Below are 23,477 nucleotides of genomic sequence, written 5' to 3'. Positions count from 1 at the left end.
TGACTGCATTTAAAGACTTGTATGCTGTGTGATGACGTGCACAAATTAGTTTATTGATGTACTATATATTTAAGTAGGCCTTTATGCCAATAAGTAAGTTACACTAAAGCAGCTACAGTAACAAATGCATTTGAGTTTTCTTGGAATAGAAACACGCTGTACAGTGCCATATCTTCCTAATAGAAACCATTAGGCCTACAGTTTTTTGGGGAAATAGAAAAACCACAATATTCATAAAATTAATTAAGCTACATTTTAATTGTCTAAAAGCCCCTTAGATATTCATTTAGAATCCTTGTAGGTCTAATCCTAGAATTAGACCTACAAGGACATTATTGATCTGCCAGTATTTTCATTTAGAGATTCCAGTAAACTCTGATGTTTCCTTTTATGTGTCCTTTTATGACCTTCTTGATCCAAATCAGTCAGGTTTCAAGACTAGTCATTCAACTGAGACTGCTCTTCTCTGTATCACGGAGGCGCTCCGCACTGCTAAAGCTAACTCTCTCTCCTCTGCTCTCATCCTTCTAGACCTATCGGCTGCCTTCGACACTGTGAACCAACAGATCCTCCTCTCCACCCTCTCCGAGTTGGGCATCTCCGGCGCGGCCCACGCTTGGATTGCGTCCTACCTGACAGGTCGCTCCTACCAGGTGGCGTGGCGAGAATCTGTCTCCTCACCACGCGCTCTCACCACTGGTGTCCCCCAGGGCTCTGTTCTAGGCCCTCTCCTATTCTCGCTATACACCAAGTCACTTGGCTCTGTCATAACCTCACATGGTCTCTCCTATCATTGCTATGCAGACGACACACAATTAATCTTCTCCTTTCCCCCTTCTGATGACCAGGTGGCGAATCGCATCTCTGCATGTCTGGCAGACATATCAGTGTGGATGACGGATCACCACCTCAAGCTGAACCTCGGCAAGACGGAGCTGCTCTTCCTCCCGGGGAAGGACTGCCCGTTCCATGATCTCGCCATCACGGATGACAACTCCATTGTGTCCTCCTCCCAGAGCGCTAAGAACCTTGGCGTGATCCTGGACAACACCCTGTCATTCTCAACTAACATCAAGGCGGTGGCCCGTTCCTGTAGGTTCATGCTCTAAAACATCCGCAGAGTACGACCCTGCCTCACACAGGAAGCGGCGCAGGTCCTAATCCAGGCACTTGTCATCTCCCGTCTGGATTACTGCAACTCGCTGTTGGCTGGGCTCCCTGCCTGTGCCATTAAACCCCTACAACTCATCCAGAACGCCGCAGCCCGTCTGGTGTTCAACCTTCCCAAGTTCTCTCACGTCACCCCGCTCCTCCGCTCTCTCCACTGGCTTCCAGTTGAAGCTCGCATCCGCTACAAGACCATGGTGCTTGCCTACGGAGCTGTGAGGGGAACGGCACCTCAGTACCTCCAGGCTCTGATCAGGCCCTACACCCAAACAAGGGCACTGCGTTCATCCACCTCTGGCCTGCTCGCCTCCCTACCACTGAGGAAGTACAGTTCCCGCTCAGCCCAGTCAAAACTGTTCGCTGCTCTGGCCCCCCAATGGTGGAACAAACTCCCTCACGACGCCAGGACAGCGGAGTCAATCACCACCTTCCGGAGACACCTGAAACTCCACCTCTTTAAGGAATACCTAGGATAGGATAAAGTAATCCTTCTGACCCCCCCCCCCCCCCCCCCTTAAAAGATGCACTGTTTGTAAAGTGGCTGTTCCACTGGATGTCATAAGGTGAACGCACCAATTTGTAAGTCGCTCTGGATAAGAGCGTCTGCTAAATGACTTAAATGTAATGTAAATGTCTAACAATTATTGGATTATTCACCATGGCAACCAACAAAATGTATTTCTTAGTTAGGCTGGCTTTTGTGGAGATCAGACCGTTTTCATTTGCAGGGATATTTGTGCTTTTTTTGACCAAATGTAGTCAGGACAAATACTTATTTCACTTTTATAATATTCCTGTTGCTATTGTTATATGTAAGTACAAGAAATGGGCATGTAGTGGGTGAACTTTCTTCACCAGTTCTCTTACCATTTTGTACAATTGTGTGATTAGCCTACCAGTTGGTCAAACTAATGTTAATTCCCTTGAGGAATTATGGTGTTATTTTTCTCTTATTGTCAATTGTGTATAGGAATGGTTGACATTAGTGTTTAATGTAATATTGTTTATTTGATTTACATTGTAGTAACATTCTATTTATTTTATTCCGTTTCTCTCTGTACACAGACCACATGTATACTCTGCTTCATCATTAAACACCTAGACTGGGCTTCTGTGTCTGTCATCACTCTTTGACCAGAGTGCAGTCTGGTATCTGTCTACTCCCAGTGGCCTATCCACACAGAGAGCACCAGACTCTGTTTTAATAATATACAGTGGCACGAAAAGTATCTCAATCGGGTTGAGGTCAGGACTCTGACTGGGCCACTCCACTTTGTCTTATTGTGGACTATTGAACATCAAGGCTTTTAGAGATACTTTTGTAACTCTTCCCAGCTTTATGCAAGTGAACAATTATTAATCTTAGGTCTTCTGAGATCTCTTTTGTTTGAGGCATGGTTCACATCAGGCAATGCTTCTTGTGAATAGCAGACTCAAATTTTGTACTAACCACTGTACATACAGTGGTTAGCTACTAGTAATCCTCAATAATAATTCAAACAATACTAACACTGTTTATACCAAAGCACTAGAGCTGATGTCAGGATTGCATTTCCTATTACTCTGCTACAGATTTGTACAATCTCTGGGTTAGACACATGGTAGACAGTCTTATCAGATAAAATATTACAAGGCAAAGAACAAAACTTCATTTAAACTTTTGAGTGGAATTCCCCTTTAATCTTTCAGGGTTAGTACCTGTGCTAGAAGGCTGGATCCTGCCTTTGCCCTCTCTCTCCGACTCGATCATGCGGAGGCCTCTCTCCACGTAGCTCTGGAAGAACTGAGACGTGTTCCTCAGGAAGGGCTCCAGGTCAGCGTCTGAGTAATTCTGTTTATACTCATACAGCTCCGTCAGGCCCTGGGGAAACAACAAACAGTTAACTCACAATTCTGGATTGGTACTGTAAATTAATTTAGCCAGTCACTGAGAACACCATCTTTTACAATTAAGACCTTAACAAGAGGGTGCAAACCGTAAAATCAAGGTATGAATACATGAACGACCAAGGAAATAAAGAAAAATAATCACCTCCTTTGTGTTTTCCTTGGAGCCAATTTTCTTGAATATCTCAGAGAGGATGTCGCTCACTTTAGCTTTCGACATCCTGTCATCCTGGAAGCAGCAAGAATACATTAGGCTATTATGGAAGTGGACTCAAGTTGCACTACAGAGATGTTGGTAAAAACTTTGTGTTATCCACAACTATTTTAAAAGCGGTGTATTCACTTGAATGACGTTAACTCAACGCACCTGGCCTTTCTCGGTGCCCCGGTCAGACTTCATGCCAGAGAAGTTTCCAGAGTGTTTGACCACTCGTCTCAGGTGGGCCTCCAGCTCAGAATCATTCTTGTTCTCTATCATGGACATGTGGTCCAGGATCTAGACACAGCAAAGCAACACGGTCAAAACAACAGCCTACACTATGGTCTACTTAATCAAAACCACAGACAACAAAATCACTCAACTATTGGATGTGAATGAGCTTTGGGTATGTATAGTACGTACCTTGGCTCCAGTGAGTTTACACAGTGTGTGCAGCAGGGTCTTGAGGGTCCTGTGGGGAACGTCAGACTTCAGCTGCTTCAGTTTCTCCTTGGGGAACACCTTCATAAAGTTGTGGACATCCAATAGGATGCGGTCCAGGTTGATGCTGTTGATGGTCTCTGGCAGGAACCGGATCATACGCCACAGGCACTAGAGAAACATCGAGTACCAGAGGGTTAAATATATTACATTTCAAATTTGTTCATTGAGCCTCAAAATAATTATTCAGAATGATTTGGATTGGAAATAGGTAATCATTTGTTTTCGAGCTAAAAAGGTCAAATGTCCCAAAGAACAGGGAATACACATCTGACTAGCTCATGTGCAAACACCATACATATCATGCCCAGACAAAAGTAAACACTCCCATAACAAATGAAATAGTAATACCTTCATGACCAGTTCAGAGAACATAGGAGACCCTGATGAGGTGGTAAGGCTGTCCTGTAGCAGCACCAGAAGAGCACTGGGAGAAGAGAAAAAGACAGACAGAAATACTAGATACAGATGAAGGCATTTCCAGAATACTGTATCAACCTTAGCCAGGGTGCATTCTGCTGCTCAGAGGCTCAGAAGTACCCGAGCCATCGCTAACATTTCTCAGGACAAGGCATTTCGAGAAATGTTACTTAATGTGCACTGTCCCCGTAAAACTGAATGCAATAAAGTCAAGGTTCTGAGTTCTGACCTGAGGATGTTGGTCTGGTCAGACTTCTCCAGTACTCTGACCACCAGCAGGTTGACGGAGCGAATGAGCTGCTGTCCGTCCTCGATGTCCTCCACCCGGGCATCCAGCATCAGGGTGATCAGACCGTGCATCAGGTCCTTTAGAACCCCCATAGACGCCTCTCGCGCCAGGCTCTCCATAGAGAACAACTACAGTACACAGGTGACACACAAACACAGCAGTGGCACAGATGTCCACACCAGTCTACTAAGCCTACTCCAGTGTGGTTTTAGATGTTAAAACAAAACCTCTTTAGAGAGACTGAGCCAACTCTTTGAAACAACAGACCAGTATCACCCCTCAGTGGTGTGAATGTGTAGTCACTACTCACTGAGAGCATGTTGCCGATGATACAGCTGTAGAGCTTGAAGATGTCCTTCTTGTCGAGGCGGTCGTCGGCCATGTGTGTGTTGTAGATGAGGCGCAGCTGCATGAAGGTGGCGATGAGGAACTGGTCGATATGACCTGACATGGCCTCCGCCTTGTCCTCCTGCCTCAGCACCTCATCAATCTTGGGGGAAGGGGAGAGACAGAGGTTAATACGCACAGAGACACTGTCCACTGCTTGCGCTCTTCTCGTTTCTAACTAGAGCAGAGCAGAGTACTGCAGGTAGATAGGTCGAAGTTTGATGTTCCCTAGTCTCCCATTTCCAGACTCCCAAGTATCCTTCACTCAACTATTGGTAGACGGAAATCGAGGTTTGATGACCTCTTTTTCAATAAAAGACTCCGTACAGGAGAGCCTGCTATTGCACCATGGTGTACCTGAGCCTATACTACAGTGATGTACCAACCTGTGCCAGAGCCTGGATGCTGGTGTTGATGTCTCCACTGGCCACCTGGGAGATGACAAAGTTGATGGTGGAAGCGGTGCTGTTGTGAAGATCATCAAAGTGGGGCGAGACAGAGCGGATCCTGGGGAAACACACACAACTAATTACATAACCACTCACTGTCATTTGCCTTGGGATGCCACAACCGTCACAAGTCTCTTGGATCTTAGAAATTCGAAAAAAAACTTCTACAGTAGATCAATGCACATCCCTCCCAGCCAGTGTTGGTATAATGCTCAGACAGTTTAACCATGTATCCATACTTTAAAAGTTCATCCCTCTACTGTTCATCCCTCTGCTATTTCAGAACTACTGTGAAAAAGACTGAAATGGAAGTTCAGGCCAGCGTTGGTCTAAGACTTGGGACGGGTTGGCATAAAGTTTGGGTCCGTTCAAACAGACACTCACTTGGGCTCTGGCATCGTGATGGGCTCCAGCAGTTCGTCCAGTTTGTGTTGGACCAGGTCGGGCAGCTCACTGACCCGTGTGTGGTCGTTCTCAATCATGTCCAGGTCCAGCTGAAACTCCTTGGGGATGGACGGGTGCGAGTGTTCCCGTAGAGCGTTCTGAGCCCGCGCTTGGCTGGGGGAGAACAGAAGAGGATAATTCAGAACAATGTCATCGAAACCAACCCAGACAAACAGGTCGGGTCACACATCTCCGTTCCAATATACCCGCACCAGCATACTATTTGGAATGGCTGTGTAATACATTGCTTCACCCTAAGTGGTTTGCTAGTATGGAAGGTTGCCATTAACACAGGACGACGAGGAAGAGGGGGGGGGGGACGACACCAACTGAACTATTTAGTTAAGACTGGTGAGTGTTACGTTTAGATTCATCTACATTACATCCCCATTCTGAGTGCTTCTGGAGAGCAGAGTGCACACTGTCTGGGAGAGGCACGGCGGTACTCACATCCTATAAGTGCGATACATTATTCTGTCCATGGAGAGCAGAGCAGCGATAAGAGAAGAGCAATTATAAAGGAGAAGAGAGGCTGAGGATTAAGAGACCACACACACACACCATGCAATGAAACCAAACAGAATAGGAGAAGGAAAGACCACGCAAATACTCTTTTCACACCCTCGTGCCAACCCAAACCGTGCAAAACCAATTTCCTTCTGGCGACAAAGTACGATATTTTTTTTTTATCATCTCACTGTGCCGGCTCAGATATGTCTTCTTTCAAATTGTTGTTCAAGCACGTATGACGGCTGCGTAACCTGGCCAGCGCAGTAGAGCTCGACACGGTTCGGCTCATCTCGTCAGTGTGAAAAGAGTAAAAGACGGACATTGAGGAGGAGCATAAAAGAGGGCTTATCCTTACGACAGTTTGCGGGTAAGGTCTTAAGACATGGACAGAATGTTTTTTTGCCATGAATGTGAGTAAAGTACAGTGGCACTTGTAACTGCTAGATCACCAGACTCAAGTTAAAAAACCCATAGATCAGTTAGAATAGAAAACCATGCTTTGGTAGGTAGGTGGTTGAGGAGGCACCAGGTCAGGGATTTGACCCATCCCATACTTGAGCTTGTCGGGCACATCCTCCTGAGGTTGCTGAGCAGGCTTCCTCATGAAGGTGGCGTTGGGGTTGGAGGAGTGCTCTCTCTGGGGCCTCTCTCTCTCTGCAGCCTGTCTGGCGGGTGGTGGGGCTGCTGCAGGGGTCTTCTTAGCGGAGCGCTTGACCCTCTCCTCTAACATACTCATCTCCTTCTCAGACAGCTGCAGAAGACAGACAGACAGGATGTTGGAGCTAGACACCGGAGATGACATCTCCAGAGGCGTTATACTCCAAAGCAGGATACTAAGTTAGACAACTTTAAAAAACATTCACATTTTCTGGTTCATTAATAAAGTGAAAGTTGACTATGAGTTGTTGGTTGAAACAGTCCACGGCCATTTCAAGCATATAAAACATTTTAAAAAATATTAATTTCTGAACATTTAAGTTTGCTGGCTAACTCATTGATCCTGCTTTGTGACATAACCTCTATTGCAGTATATTGTAGTAGTAGGAGTATCTTACATTGCCAATGAGTTTGTAGACTTGGTCCCCACAGACATTGTACACAGCCAACACTGTGTTGAGGGCAGCGTTGCGTACTGAATTGTCCCTGTCTCCGATGTGAACAGCGATCTCTTTCAGGGATTTGGCCGGTGTTGGCTGACAGACGTTCATTCCATAGTTCTCTATCAGACAGCCCAGCTCCTCAAGACATTCTAGGGGAATACAGGGAGAGAATGGTTTGTTCGTGCCACAACGAGGAGATACAAATAAGGATATTGAAGGTGGCACAATGTCTTGTCTTCTCAACCCCCCTTGTCATAAATACATAAGGCTCATACAGTGCATTCGGAAAGGATTCAGACTCCTTGAGTTTTTCCACATTTTGTTACGCAAAGGTATTAAATAATTAAACTGAAATATAGATTTACAGCCTAGGAACAGTGGGTTAACTGCCTTGTTCAGGGGCAGAACGACAGATTTGTACCTTGTCAGCTCGGGGATTCGATCTCGCAACCTTTCGGTTACTAGTCCAACGCTCTAACCACTAGGCTACGCTACCATGCCCTGTGGACGGCGCTTAAATCGGAGCCAATTTCCTCCTACAACAGTACAATGACCCAAAGTACAGCTCCAAACTATGCAAGAACTTTTTAAAGAAGAAGCAGTCAGCTGGTATTCTGTCTATAATGGAACGGCCGGCACAGTCACCGGATCTCAACCTTATTGAGCTGTTCTGGGAGCAGCTTGACCGTATGGTACGTAAGAAGTGCCCATCAAGCCAATCCAACTTGTTGGAAGTACTTCAGGAAGCATGGGGTGAAATCTCTTCAGATTGACAACTAGAATGCAAGGTTATAATTGCTGCAAATGGAGGTTTCTTTGACGAAAGCAAAGTTTGAAGGACAATTATCTCAATTAGAAATCATTATTTATAACCTTGTCAACGTCTTGACTATATTCCTATTCATTTTGCAACTCATTTCATGTATGTCTTCATGGAAAACAAGGACATTTCTAAGTGACCCCAAACTTTTGAACGGCAGTGTACATTTCAAAAGTCAAGATTCAGCCTTACGCTTTCAATAAAACAATGAATGTCACAGTTCGCAGATTTGTGAATCATGCATTCACTGACAACGGAGCAGAGTGAAGCCTGCATCCAGCAACGTCACAAGTGACATGACCTGTTTTTGCAGCCTTCTCAGTTCTGCACTCCAGAGAGAAAGAGAGAGGGCAAACTCAACTGAACTAGTTTCAATGTATGGAATCACTTGTGAGTTTCTGGATTTTGGGTAAATTTCACTTTTAACTATATGATTATATACATCGTTTGACATGTTTCTACGAACTGTAATATAACTTTTTGGACTTTGTCTGGACCTAGTGCCTGCACGTTTGGATTACTGGACTAATTGCACAAACAAAAAGGAGGTATTGGACATAAATATGGACTTTATCGAACAAAACTAACATTTATTGTGGAACTGGGATTCCTGGGAGTGCATTCCGATGAAGATCATCAAAGGTAAGTGAATATTTATAATGCTATTTCTGACTTTTGTTGACTCCACAACATGGCGGGTATCTGTATGGCTTGTTTTGGTGCCTGAGCGCTCTACTCAGATTATTCCATGGTGTGCTTTCGCTGTAAAGCTTTTTTGAAATCTGACACAGCGGTTGCATTAAGGAGGAGTATATCTTTAAGAAACTTTGGGTCCTTGAAAAACACTATATAAGTTTTACTATTATTACAATGAACATAAGATTTGACAATGCAATAAATGATGTCTAGTTCTTTATTCTAGCCTTGGTCCACTTGGTCTTACCAGCTCTTTGTTTGGAGTTCTTGGACTTGGTCCCGTCCATGAGGAAAGGGAAGACTTTGCTTGCAGGGTAGACCTTACACAGCATGGTGAGGATGGCACGCACGTCTTTACGCACCACATCCTTTGATTCCCCAACCTGTCAGGGGAAAAAAGGATGTAAAAAAAGAAATGGTTAGTCACACAAACCATAGCTTCTATAAACAGAGACCACACACGACATGGAGAAACTGTGTGGTGGTCCCAGACCTAGGTTCAAATAGTATTTGAAGTATTTGTAATATTGTGAATATTTGCTTAAGTCTACCCTGAGTGCCAGATGTGTGGTATTCAAAATGTGGGACTATCCCACTGATCCTACTGCGCCAAGGGAGCTCAATCAAGCAGAGTTTAAGTATTTGAAAGATATAATTTTAACACTGGTCGGGGTGGTGGAAGAGGTGACTTACGTTGAGGTAGGGGATGAAGGATGAGGTGAACTTGAGAATGAGGTAGGAGATGAAGAATAAGGTGACTTAGTTTGAGGATGAGGTAGGGGATGGAGGTGACTTACACTATATATACACTTTTTTGTATGTGGACACCACTTCAAATTTGTGGATTCGGCTATTTCAGCCACACCCGTTGCTGACATGCGTATAAAATCGAGCACACATCCATGCAGTCTCCATAGACAAACATTGGCAGTAGAATGTCCTTACTGAAGAACTCAGTGACTTTCAACGTGGCACCGTCATAGGATGCCACCTTTCCAACAAGTCAGTTCGTCATATTTCTGCCTTGGTCAACTGTAAGTGCTGTTATTGAAGTGTAAACGTCTAAGAGCAATAGCTCAGCCGCGAAGTGGTAGGCCACACAAGCTCACAGAACGAGACCGCCAATGGCTGAAGCGCGTGAAAACTGTCAGTCCTCGATTGCAACACTCACTACCGAGTTCCAAACTGCCTCTGGAAGCAACGTCAGCACAAGAACTGTTCATAAGATCACTATGTGTAATGCCAAACGTCGGCTGGAGTGGTGTAAAGCTTGGAGCAGTGGAAACTCGGTGAAGCGTGATACATCACTCCAAGGAACATCTGGCAGTCCGATGGACGAATCTGGGTTTGGCGGATGCCAGGAGAACGCTACCTGCCCCAATGCATAGCGTCAACTGTAAAGTTTGGTGGAGGAAGAATTATGGTCTGGGGCTGTTTTTCATGGGTCGACCAATGCTCCTTAGTCCAGTGAAGGGAAATCTTAATGCTACAGCATACAAGGACATTCTAGACGATTTTGTACTTCCAACTTTGTGGCAACAGTTTGGGAAAGGACCTTTCCTGTTTCAGCATGACAATTCCCCCATGCACAAAGCGAGGTCCATACAGAAATGGTTTGTCAAGATCGGTATGGAAGAACTTGACTGGCCTGCACAGAGCCCTGACCTAAACCCCATCAATCACCTTTGGGATGAATTAGAACGCTGACTGCGAGCCAGGCCTAATCGCCCAACATCGGTGACCGACCTCACTAATGCTCGTGGCTGAACAGAAGCAAGTCCCCGCAGCAACCTTCCAACATCTAGTGGAAAGCCTTCCAAGAAGAGTGAAGGTTGTTATAGCAGCAAAAGGAGGACCAACTCCATATTAATGCCCATTATTTTGGAATAACATGTTCGATGAGTAGATGTCCACATACTTTTGGTAATGTAGTGTACTTTGAGAACGAGGTAGGGGATGGAGGTGACTTACTTTGAGGATGAGGTAGGGAATGAAGGAGGAAGCCTCGTATTCGTTGAGGTGGTAGTTCTCTCTGCTCAGCGTGGGGAAGAGCAGCTTGAGGTACTCCAGCACCTTCATCAGCACAGTGCTGTTGGTCTCAAAGAAACGCAGTGTGAACCACTTCAGGATCAGGTCCAAGCAGCTGAGTGTGCCCTCAAGCTCATCCTCCATTCGCTAATGAGTGGAAACATAACATTGTAGTCAGTCAAGTAAACAAACGCCCGTACGTTTCAAAGAAACACTAATGGTTTTAGTCTAAAATAAACTTGTAGATAATAGGCAGAATCTACCACACGGCTTTGGCTGATTTGTGAAGGTGATGGAGGCAAAAAGTGGAGAAACAGGAGACTTTTCCCTGTAACTCCCGTCAGAAATAAACTAAAAATAAGATTAGATATTTGAATCCTTTTCACTCTTAAGAATATAGTTCTGTTGCAAAAAAGATAATCTCAATAACACAAACCTGTATGAATAAGAAAGAAAGACTCACCAAGGGCTCTATCTAATAAAAAAAATGTGTTTTGCTGTCTCCTGCGGGGCTCTTACCTCTCCCATGACCCCAATAGCCTTGACCTGGCGTTGGAAGTCAGAAGCGTGGAAGAGTTCGTCCTGGAGCCATCTGGCGAAGCAGGTGGACATCTGAGTCTTCAACTGGTCCACATACTCATCTCGCGGGGTCTGGAAATTCCATTTCAACACCTGCATCACAAGTGAGATGATTATTCAAGACGTATATCAGCGTTACTTACTCACATTTACCGGGGGGGGTATAGGTTTTAAGATGGTCATACCAAGGATCATTTAGACATTACATTTTTTACTTTTAGAACCAAAAATAATCGTTGCTGAAACAAAGTTTAAATTTTTTTTATTATGCCAATTAGATTTTCCGCAAATTGACTCAGTTTAACTGACTCGCCAGGTTAAACAAAGGATAGAATAAAACAATATTTCTTCCTCAGCAAACAGTATTATCTTGGGCATCCAAAATGCCACAAAAAAAAAAAACTGTCAGGGAGCAGATGAAACACATGACTCATTTCAATACTGTCCTTTTGATCAACCCCGAGTTTCCTTCAACACTGCACTACCTCCCCTGACAACAAAGAGACACCTCACCCACTCCTTTTATCAAAGTGAAAAGCTACAAGGTGACAAACTGAATAGCTAAAAAGGTGACAGGACTTCTCTGTAGCTCAGTTGGTAGAGCATGGAGCTTGCCACGCCAGGATATAGGTTTGATTCCCGGGACCACCCATAAATGAAATGCATGCATGATTAAGTCGCTTTGGTTAAAGGCGTCTGCTAAATGGCATATATTATTATATTCTATATTACGTGCCTTCAGCCCTTTTTCCTCCTTTATCCTCTGTTCCTTGCCGTTGGGTACCAGGATAAAGATAACACCAGACCTGTCCTCCTCATCCTTGGCAGTGGCCTTAGTGACCGGGGCCTTCTTCCCAAGCACACCCTGACGACGGGACAGAGGAGAGAAATGGGAAGGTTTACAAGACAGCACAGAGACATTATCAGAACAAGATAAAAAGCACAGAAACAACATCATTACAAGATAGAGCTACAGGTAACTGCCAAAATAAAGGAAACACCAACATAAAGGGTCTCAATAGGGCGTTGGTCCACCACGAGCCAGAACAGCTTTAATGCACCTTGGTACAGACTCTACAAGTGTCTGAAACTCTATTGGAGGGATGCGGCTCAATTTTTCCACAATCCATTCCATCATTTGGTGTTTTGTTGATGGTGGTTTCAGGCGCCGCTCCAGAATCTCCCATTAGTGGTCATTTGGGTTGATATCTGGTGACTGAGACGGCCATGGTTTACATCGTTTTCACGCTCATCAAATGATTCAGTGACAACTTGTGCCCTGTGGATGGGGGCATAGCCACGGCGACCAAAATAATGGCCTGCCCAGCATTTTTGTACATGACCTTAAGCATAATGGGATGTTAATTGCTTAATTCTTATGAAAGCACTTGCTTTCATTTACTCAAGTGTTGCCATCATTTTGGCAATTTCCTGTATATAAAAGCTAGATATATATTGTGCTCAGAATATGTGGTAGAGAAACGGGGGGGTTTAAAAGACAGTTCAGAAACATAAGATATAAAAGCTATATATAAAAGTTGTAAAACTCATTTATAGCATGGTCAGACAAAGACATAGGTTTAAAAGACTACATTATAAACATATGTTTATAATGTAGAGAACTCGGATTTCAGCCTGTAAATGAGAATAAGTCAAGGGGTATGAGAAGCTAGACAAAATATTACTACAAGATAATACTAAATATAAAAGCAAAAACATACATAGTTTAGATATTGTGTTCAGCCTCACAGAGTGTTTTGTGGGTGTACCCACAAAACATGCATTTCTTTTTTGACCAACATAGTTTTAGAGACAGACACACGTGCAGTGTCTCAACACCCGGTGCAAGGCTCAGTCCACCCAGTTAGTAATACCTGAGTCACATATTAGTAACACAGTGGTGCTCGACTCCAACCATGTACCTGCTGGCTGCTAGGCTTCCCCTTTGTAAGTCTTTTAGGACTACTGACCCTATCTTTATCCAAGCTCACAACAGATTCCTGGGGGGTGTTCTATTGAATGCAGAATGAAATATCCAGTTCAGAGAGAAAAGCTGGCACATAGTAGTAGCATGGTGTGCCAAGTGCTGAATGAGATTGTCATGAAAAATCTAATTCGGTACAGTGGCAAGTAAGATTCCCAAGGACTGGAGACAAACATTATCGGTCTAGCCACAGAGCCTTCAAAAAGCATTTACACCCCTTGACTTTTTCCACATCTTGTTGTGTTACAGCTTGAATTTAAAAATTGAGATTGTTTGTCACTGGCCTACACACAATACCCCATGTCAAAGGGGAATTATGTTTTCCGAAACTTCTACAAATTAATAAAAAAATAAAAATCTGAAATGTCTTGAGTCAATAATTATTCAACCCCTTTGTTATGGCGAACCTAAATAAGTTCAGGAGTAAACATGTGCTTATCAAGTCACATAAGTTGCATGGACTCACTGTGTGCAATAATAGTGTTTTTGAATGACTGCCTCATCTCTGTACCCCACTCACAATTATATGTAAAGTCCCTCGGTCGCGCAGTGAATTTCAAACACAGATTCAACCACAAAGACCTGGGAGGTTTTCCAATGCCTAGCAAATAATGGCACCTATTGTTAGATGGGTAAAAATAAAAAAGTAGACATTGAATATCCCTTTGAGCATGGTAAAGTTATTAATTACACTTTGGATGGTCTATCAATATGCCCAGTCACTACAAAGATACAGGCGTCCTTCCTAACTCAAGTTGCCGGAGAGGAAGGAAACCGCTCAGGGATTTCACCATGAGGCCAATGGTGACATTGAAACAGTTACAGATATTTGTAATGGCTGTGATAGGAGAAAACTGAGGATGGATCAACAGCATTGTAGTTACTCCACAATACCAAGTGCAAAGCAATTAACTTTGTCATGTTTGGGGCAAATCCAATACGCTACATATTTTCAAGCAGTGGTGGCTGCATCATGTTATGGGTGTGCTTGTAAACCTTAAGGACCAGGGAGTTTTTCAGGATAAAAAAGAAACGAAATGGAGCTAAGCACAGGAAAAATCCTAGAGGAAAACGTGTTTCATGCTTTCCCACTAGACACTGGGAGATGAATTCCCCATTCATCAGGACAATAACCTAAAACACAAGGCCAAATCTACACTGGAGTTGCTTACCAAGATGACAGTGAATGTTCCCGAGTGGCTGAGTTACAGTTTTGACATAAATCTACGGCAAGACCTGAAAATGGTTGTCTAGCAATGATCAACAACCAATTTGACAGAGCTTGAAGAATTTAAAAAAAAGTATTGTTATTATTATTATTTTTTTTAAATGGGCAAATATTGTACAATCCAAGTGTGGAAAGTTCTTAAACTTAACCAGAAAGACAGCTGTAATCGCTGCCAAAGGTGCTTCTACAAAGTATTGACTCAGGCGTGTGAATACTTAAGTAAATTAGATATCTTTATTTCACTTTCAATACATTTGCTAACATTTCTAAAAACATGTTTTCACTTTGTCATTATGGGTTATTGCGTGTCGATGAGTGAGAAAAAAAATCTAATACATTTTGAATTCAGTCTGTAACAACAAAACGTGGAATAAGTCAAGGGGTATGAATACTTTCTGAAGGCACTGTATATCTGGAACAATGCATCAAATGTATGTTTTAATTGTACACGGTGCCAGACAAATAAACACTTAATAAATGAATAAATGCATACCTTTTTAGCAGCTCCAGGCTTAACCACTTTCTTAGTCTTAGTTTCGGGCTCAGGCTCGTCGTCATCATCATCATCGTCGTCGTCAATAACAGGTTTAGGTTTAGCTTTAGACAAAGCTGCACAACACCAACAACAGAGTGGTTAGGAAGTTCTGGGATGAACACGGCTTATATAAACAATACTCTATTATAGAAGACACTTTTATGTAGATTTACAGTCAAAGTCGACATTTTACAAAACAGGCTACCTGTCCAAGGGAGCTAGAGAAATGTTTGCTTGCTCAAGATGTTGGGTTCTGAGAATATGAAATATACTTATTCATGTCACGGAGGGAGTGCTGAGGTTTAGAGGGTCTACACCAGAAGTGAATGGTTATAGGAGGAAGGTAGATAGTGTGTGCAATTAAGCTTGGAATGTATTGAGTGCAGGGAAGTGATTACGTGGCAGGCATTAATAAGGGGAGAGAGCCATGGATTAGTGTTGGAGGGGGGGGTTGAGGTCAGGTTACCTTAAGGGAGAAATAAAAGTTGATGGCCCGTATCACTAGTGTCCTGCCTAGCAGTAAAGAACGATGTTTGAGGAGACTCAGCCTATGAGGAACCGTTAAATATCAGTGCTTGTGTGAAAATGTTTTTGTCTAATGCAGCTGTATTGATCCTCTGGGCAGAATAAACTTGGTTAAGCTTTCATAGTGTCCGTAGAGTTTTTTACTCTGAGAATTAGAACCTAACAAAGTTAAGAAAATTGGAAAAGATAGATCCCCCTCTTCAAACTCAATTTCTGATGCTACATTGCTGATATAGCCACATGAAAGGCGTATACTCCCCTATTTAGGGCTTAGGGGAGCCCTATTGAACCTGGTCAAATGTAATGTGTATTTAATAGGGAATAGGGTGCCATTTGGGATGCATCCTGTGTTCTGCACACTCATAGTTCTACTGCTACACCATCGAGAGCATCCTGGCCGGTTGCATCACCACCTGTTACAGCAACTGCTCGGCATCTGACCGTAAGGCGCTACAGAGTGGTAGTGCGCACGTTCCAGTACATCACTGGGGCCAAGCTTCCTGCCATCCAGGACCTATAATAATAGGCAATATCAGGCCCCCCAAAAAATTGTCAAAGACTCCAGTAACCCAAGTCATAGACTTATCTCTGCTGCCGCATGGCAAGCGGTACCGGAGTGCCAAGTCTACGTTTCAAAAGGCTCCTTATCAGCTTCTACCGTGCTGTAGGATCAAATCAAGTTGTATTTGTCACATGCGTCGAATAGAACAGGTGTAGGTAGACCTTACCGTGAAATGCTTACTTACAAGCCCTTAAAACTTCTTGTGAATAGGGGGGCGCTGTTTTCACTTTGGAAAAAATCGTGCCCAAATTAAACGGCCTCGTACTCTGTTCTAGATCATACAATATGCATATTATTATTACTATTGGATAGAAAACACTCGGAAGTTTCTAAAACTGTTTGAATTATATCTGTGAGTAAAACAGAACTCATTTGGCAGCAAACTTCCATACAGGAAGTGAAAAATCTGAAAACGAGGCTCTGTCAGGGCCTGCCTATTCAACTGGCTTTTATTTTTGGATCTGTATGCACTTCATACGCCTTCAACTAGATGTCAACAGTCAGTAGAAGGTTGAATGGGGTGTCTGTCTAGCTTGATGTGAGGCCGAATAAGAGCTTTTGTCAGTTTTCGACGGAGCGCGAGGGAACTCCACATTGTCTTCTGAAAAGCGTTCGGTATACACGGCAAATCGTTCCGGCTCTGATTTCATTTGATACATATGAGAAAAACATCATAAAGCAGGATTTTTTAACCGAGTTTGACCAGTTTATTCAACGTTTATTGGGACTTTTGGAATTTTTTGTTCTTTGCGCCAAGAGATGATGGACACGTGCGCTCCACAATGCTAGCCAAAGTTGCTAATTCAACAGAGGAAATGGACATTCTAAAACCAAACAACGATTTATTCTGGAAATAGGACTCCTTGCACTACATTCTGATGGAAGATCAAGAAAGGTAAGAGAATATTTATGATGTTATTTCGTATTTTTGTGGTAAATGTTGGCTCCAACAAGGCGGAGAATATGTGAGCGCTGTTAAAAATCTAACACAGCGGTTGCATTAAGAACCAGTGTATCTTTCATTTGCTGTACAACATGTATTTTTTTAGTAAAGTTTATGATGAGTTCCTTGATTAGATAACTGTCCAAAATATCTCCGGAGATTTTGGTGAATTGTTGCTACTTATTCACATATAACCGTATAACCACGATTTGCAGCTCTAAATATGCACATTTTCGAACAAAACATAAATGTATTGTATAACATGATGTTATAAGACTGTCATCTGATGAAGTTGTCCAAAGGTTAGTGATTCATTTTATCTCCATTTGTGGGTTTTGTGAAAGCTACCAATGCGGTGGAAACATGGTGAAAACATGCCGTTGTGTGTTTGGCTATTGTGGTTAGCTAATATAAACACAGTGTTTTCGCTGTAAAACATTTTAAACATCGGAAATGATGGCTGGATTCACAAGATGTTTATCTTTCATTTGCTGTATTGGACTTGTGATTTCATGAAATTATATCCCTGTCCCGTTAGGCTAGGCTATGCTAGTGAGCTTTTTTGATGAGGAGGATGCCGGATCCGGGAGAGAGAAGCGGTAGAGGTTTTAACCTGTTGGGGATGGGGGCGCTGTTTAGACTATTTATGCTAATTTGGCTAATTTTTTAAACGGCTTCCCACAAAATCCTTGATCGTACAATATGCATAGTATTATTATTATTGGATAGAAAACAGTCTATAGTTTCTATAGGAGTTGAAATTTTGTCTCTAAGTGGAACAGAGCCCATTCTACAGCAATTTCCCTGACATGGAGTCAGATTTGAGAAATGTTGGCCACTCTTCTGAAGTCAGTTAAAAGGGCACTGTCGTTGCTATGACTATACGGACACTTCTTACGTCTTCCCCTGGATGCCTTTACGTGATGACGATTCCAACGGGGTCGATTGCGCGTTCACAGGCCCTACAAATGAAAAAACCCTGAAGCTAGTCATTCTTTGGGAGCTGCGTCATGAGCCTAGAGGACACCGGCGCGCACCTGTTCCAAGCGTTAGTTTAGCCTGTTATATTTCTCCGGTCATCTTTTCACTCGTTATAGGAGTTAAAAACATCATAAGGTAGTTAATTTAAAGCGTTTTATAGCAATTTATATCCGTTTAGTGCGATTTTGGGACATTTATTTTTGCAACGATGTGAAAAGTTGGGCACGCTTTTCAGTTCATCCCGAACGCAGTTGACATTTCCACATGGCAAGAGGACAGCTTTCCACCAAAAGACGATTTCTCCCAAGAAAGGATCCTTTGCCCAAGATACTGATGGAAGAACAGCTCAAGGTAGGACATTTTTATTATGATAAATCGTGTTTCTGTCGAAACATTTTAGTGGCTTAGGACGCCATGTTTTTTGACGTAGCTTCGCTTGGCGCAAACTGTATTGAAAAGTAAGGATAAATTAAAAAATGTAATAACGCAATTGTATTAAGAATTAAATTGTCTATCAATCCCTGTCCACCCTATATTTTTTAGTCACGTTTATGAGTATTTATGTATAAGAGTAGATCACTGTCTAAGTGGCGCAAGGACTTTTTCTTTACCAGCTTGTCTACATTTCACATTGTCTAACCATGATTTTGGTGGCTAAATATAAACATTTTCGATCAAACTGTATATGCATGTTGTAATGTGATGTTACAGGAGTGTCATCGGAAGAATTCTGAGAAGGTTAGTGAAAAAATTTATATCTTTTGGCGATGTTGACTTTTATCGCTCACTTTGGCTAGAATCAATGCTGGGCTGCTAATTGCTATGTGCTAAGCTAATATAACGATTTATTGTGTTTTCGCTGTAAGACACTTAGAAAATCTGAAATATTGTCTGTATTCACAGGATCTGTGTCTTTCGATTCGTGTATGCTGTGTATTTTTACGAAATGTTTGATGATTAGTAGTTAGGTAAACACGTTGCTCATTGTAATTATTCTAGTCCATTTGTGACGGTGGGTGCAATTGTAAACTATGCCATCTACCCGAAATATGCACTTTTTTCTAACAAAACCTATCCCATACCATAAATATGTTATCAGACTGTCATCTAATGAGTTTTTTTGTTGGTTAGGGGCTATAAATATCTTAGTTTAGCCGAATTGGTGATGGCTACTGGTGTTGGTGGACAAATAAAAGATGGTGGATTATGCTAATGTGTTTTTAGGTAATAGATGTACATCTTTACATATTGTGTCTTCCCTGTAAAACATTTTAAAAATCGGAAATGTTGACTGGATTCACAAGATCTGTGTCTTTCATTAGCTGTATTGGACTTTAATGTGTGAAAGTAAAATATTTTAAAAAAATATTTTTTTTGAATTTCGCGGCACTGGTTTTTCAGTGGGGGGGGGGGGGGGGGGGGGTGTGCCGCTAGCGCCACGCTGATCCTAGACAGGTTAAACAATGCAGAGTTAAGAAAATATTTACTAAATAAACTAAAGTAACAAATGTAATAAAAAGTAACAAAAAAAAACAGTAACGAGGCTATATACAGAGTGTACTGGTACCAACTCAAAGTGCGGGGGTACAGGTTAGTCGAGGGGGGGGCTCAATGTAAATCGTCCGGGTGACCATTTGTGTATTCGGCACATGTGACAAGTACAATATGATTTGATCACCTATCATTCAAACAGTAACTGAGAAGCAAGCCAACCTGACTTTGCAGCAGGGGCACCGCCGCTGATAGACTTGGCTGCGCCAGCTTTGCCAGGAGGTGGAGCAAGCTTGGCTGGCATCACTGCCCGGGCCTTCTCCAGCAGGGCAGACACAGGCTCCTTGGAGGCAGGCTACAGGGAGAGTGGGGGACACAGAGTCAGTACAGAACAACAATACAAGCCCATTGGCTTCCGAAGGATTGCGTCATTCTAACACGACAACGTAGCCATGAACCGGACGTAAGACAATGTACTCTAGCCTGGGAATCCAGACTGAAACCAGCTCCGTTTCACTTTCTTTCACTCCACTATCAATTAGTCATTCAGTCATCTTTTATATCTTTAAATTTAGCCTGTCCAAGTCATCTCCTCCATGACAGGGCGTACCTTGAGTTTTCCAGTGGCCTTTAACATCTTCTCGTAGCCCAGGTGCATCATAAAGATGGGCAGGGCGTCCTGGGCCTTCTTCCTCACGTCTCCGTTGCGGTCCTCCAGACAGGAGTACAGGTAGGGCACACACAGCATCAGGTCAGAGGGCACCGTACGCATGGTGGGGAGCTTCTCTGCCAGCCAGCCCAGCACCTGGGGAGGGAAGGGGCATGCTATATGGGTCTTTCTCAATCAAATGCATTTATAAAGCCCTTCGTACATCAGCAGATGTCACAAAGTCCTTTTACAGAAACCCAGCCTAAAACCCCAAACAGCAAGCAATGCAGAAGCACAGTGGCTAGGAAAAACTCCCTAGAAAGGCAGGAACCTAGGAAGAAACCTAGAGGAGCCAGGCTCTGAGGGGTGGCCAGTCCTCTTCTGGCTGTGCCGGGGAGAGATTCTAAACGTACATGGCCATCCAACATGGCTGGGAGGTATTACGCTTCCCATTCCAGATGCCCCCAATGTTTCAACCTTGTGCTCAGATTCCACACAATACCCATGATACCAGCACCTAACCACATCTTTATTACATAGTACTGCAAGCTACAAGAGGCAGGCTTTAAGAGATGACCTGAAGGGCTGTGTTTGTACCTCCTGCCTAAGGAAAGGGTTCTCTCGCTTGAGCTCTTCAGACAGGTCCTCTCCCTCCAGCCAGTCCTTCATGCCGGTCTGTTCTACCCAGGCCTGCAGGGTTGTCATGGCAGCAGCACGCACATTGGTCTACAGGGGAGAGGGGGATACACAGAGTCAGTCAACACCAATTATTCACTCTATACAATACTGAGTGACAACTGATACTGAGAACAACAAACAGTCACTCAGTCTATCACTTGTACTAGATTGTTATGCTCGTCTGTGTGTACTATGCGTACAGTATAATATTCTCTATTGCACTAATCACAATAGCTACCTATGCCTTTGTGCATGCATGTCAGAGTACGACAGTCTTTACCTTGCCGTCTCCCAGTACAGTGATGATGGGCATGCCCAGGCTCTTGACATGTTGCTTCAGAGCTGGGCCCATCGCTACGGCGATCTGCTGAAGAATGGTCAGGGTTTGCTGGACCTGGGGAGAGAAGAGATACTTTGGTGTCAGAAAAAGCTATATATTCTACTATCAGACAGAAGAAAATATAGCTTAGACTTAACATACTAAAGAGTGCCTGCAAAATGCTTGAAGACTTTGTCGTAAAATAACTGCCTTTAAAACAATCCATATGTCTTCATAATGCTTTATATTGAATTTGAAACTGAAAAAAAAACACACAAAAAAACAGACAGGTAGCTCTTCAGTCAGAGCCCAGCACACTTCTTACCAGGATCTTGTTGGAGTCGTTGAGGCGTCCCTTCAGTGCCATGGGTAGCTCTCCGATGCTGGGCTGGATAAACTTGGCCTCAGAGATGACCGCTGCCACCTCGTCTAGACCCTCCTTACGAATCTTCCAATTCTTGTCACCTATCTTATCCACCATGTCTTGCGTGATCTTATCACTGCACAGGAGATGGAAGAATGGAGTGGATTAATGAGGTGGAATGGCTAAACCATTTTAAAAAACATAGAACGGAACCATCATAATCAAAATAGTCAAAGTAGTATAGGGTTCTTCACACTGCTGAGCTGAACAGAGCCAAACCGATCTAAGCAGTAATGAGCTGGCCTGATTACGCATCCATCATAGTTGCTGAAAATATGGAGCAGCGCCGACAAGGTAGTGTGAAAAAGGGTATGAGTGGAAAGTCTAACCTGATGTCAGTTCTAGGTAGCAGATCCATGACGTCAGGTGCTCCTCCTCCATCCTCCTCCTGCTCGTCCGCCTCCTCTCCATCCTCCTCCGCTCCTCCTTTCCTGGCTCCTCTGAACGCAGTCGGAGGAGACTGGCCTTGCATCTGAAGCAAGCAGTCTCATCAGTCACATTGAAAATATATACATGTACATACAATATATACATTTCTTATATGCCTTCCTGACAATCTTATGTAGAGCGAACAGATAGCAGATGAAATCAACCTGTAGCTAGCAACTTCAAAAGAGAGTCAAGAGAGGCCATTCATTAGAAAAATACAAATACACAATTGTATACATACTATACATATTAGAGACTGCCATATTGTTGTGATCTTCAAAAGCAACCTATTCCTCACCCATGTTTTTTCTTACCTTCTCAAACTCATCGTCTATCTGTTTCAGCAGGGCAGGTTTCTCGTCCTCGAAGAACATGCGTAGAGGAGCGCCCATGTACAGGTACATGACTCCTAGGAGGGTGATGGCCGCGGTCCGCACCGCAGGGTTGGTCGCTCCCAACGCCGTCTTGACATTGTTGATGAAACCCTTCACATTGATGCTGCAGGGGATAAACACGCACATTATCATACATATTTAGATCAAGTTATAAAGCGTTATACTTGTGTTACCCCAATGATCGTGTGAATTAGAACATCTTATCATAGGACACTGAATGCTTTGATATTGTTATTGGCAAATGAATAGACCGACAATAACGGAAAGTAAGACACTTACCCAGCAAATCCAAATTCCTTCATGGCATTAGCCAACCAGTTGAGGGTTTCAGCTTGATTTTTAGGATTCTTCTGTGCAAAAACCATGGAAACCAACTGAGGGATGAAGCACACTAGTGAACAACTGATATTTCTTACCGGTGTTCTTTTTTTAAATTCAAAGACACGGGAGGGAAAAAAATTGTAAAAGCAGAACCGCAGTGTCAATTAGAAATGGAGTCAGAAAGACAACAGACCTGTTCAGCAGTCCAGGGTAGGGAGCAGGCCTCGGCGGTAGCAGTCAGGCCCTCCTTGGCTTTGCCTCCACACTTCACATCTCCTATTTTATCCACCAGGCCGTCCAACACCACGAAGGCTGACGTCTTGGAGAACGATCCCTTCTGGGCTATCAGACCCACAATGTGAAGCTTCATCTGCATCACCTGAACCATGAACAAACCCAAGAACCAAAAGTCAGTGATGACGACAGAGCAATGTGGATCCATCTAGTGAATAGAGTTTCTTATTTTACACATCCACAATAATGACAGGCGCTGGACAAATACAAGGTCCAATACATAGGTGTAAGCTGTTAAAAAAC

The 23,477-nt window shown here is 43.3% G+C and overlaps 1 protein-coding gene across 3 annotated transcripts in view; it reads right to left on the bottom strand.

Moving 5' to 3' along the window:
* Positions 1–23,477, bottom strand: part of LOC129866700 (cytoskeleton-associated protein 5-A-like) — a 37,517-nt gene that overhangs the window by 3,740 nt on the left and 10,300 nt on the right. For 2 of the 3 annotated variants that reach the window (XM_055939515.1, XM_055939516.1), the window contains exons 17-42: positions 23,134–23,319; positions 22,899–22,993; positions 22,539–22,722; positions 22,125–22,267; positions 21,697–21,871; positions 21,333–21,446; positions 20,972–21,100; positions 20,336–20,530; positions 19,948–20,080; positions 15,182–15,297; positions 12,213–12,341; positions 11,417–11,569; positions 10,841–11,044; positions 9,117–9,252; positions 7,309–7,502; positions 6,808–7,004; positions 6,194–6,217; positions 5,684–5,857; positions 5,237–5,357; positions 4,774–4,953; positions 4,404–4,591; positions 4,106–4,181; positions 3,677–3,865; positions 3,422–3,550; positions 3,200–3,283; positions 2,866–3,028 (exon numbers count right to left, since the gene is read on the bottom strand). In XM_055939515.1, coding sequence (XP_055795490.1) covers positions 2,866–3,028; positions 3,200–3,283; positions 3,422–3,550; positions 3,677–3,865; positions 4,106–4,181; positions 4,404–4,591; positions 4,774–4,953; positions 5,237–5,357; positions 5,684–5,857; positions 6,194–6,217; positions 6,808–7,004; positions 7,309–7,502; positions 9,117–9,252; positions 10,841–11,044; positions 11,417–11,569; positions 12,213–12,341; positions 15,182–15,297; positions 19,948–20,080; positions 20,336–20,530; positions 20,972–21,100; positions 21,333–21,446; positions 21,697–21,871; positions 22,125–22,267; positions 22,539–22,722; positions 22,899–22,993; positions 23,134–23,319 — 3,811 coding nt within the window. The remainder of the gene's footprint in view (positions 1–2,865; positions 3,029–3,199; positions 3,284–3,421; positions 3,551–3,676; positions 3,866–4,105; positions 4,182–4,403; positions 4,592–4,773; positions 4,954–5,236; positions 5,358–5,683; positions 5,858–6,193; positions 6,218–6,807; positions 7,005–7,308; positions 7,503–9,116; positions 9,253–10,840; positions 11,045–11,416; positions 11,570–12,212; positions 12,342–15,181; positions 15,298–19,947; positions 20,081–20,335; positions 20,531–20,971; positions 21,101–21,332; positions 21,447–21,696; positions 21,872–22,124; positions 22,268–22,538; positions 22,723–22,898; positions 22,994–23,133; positions 23,320–23,477) is intronic. The other variant, XM_055939517.1, reaches the window with a different exon arrangement.

The sequence above is a fragment of the Salvelinus fontinalis genome, chromosome 12 (genome assembly GCF_029448725.1).
Source record: "Salvelinus fontinalis isolate EN_2023a chromosome 12, ASM2944872v1, whole genome shotgun sequence".
Taxonomy (NCBI): Eukaryota; Metazoa; Chordata; class Actinopteri; order Salmoniformes; family Salmonidae; genus Salvelinus; species Salvelinus fontinalis.
The sequence above is the reverse complement of the archived record's forward strand: the minus strand, read 5'-3'. Positions and strand labels throughout refer to the sequence as shown.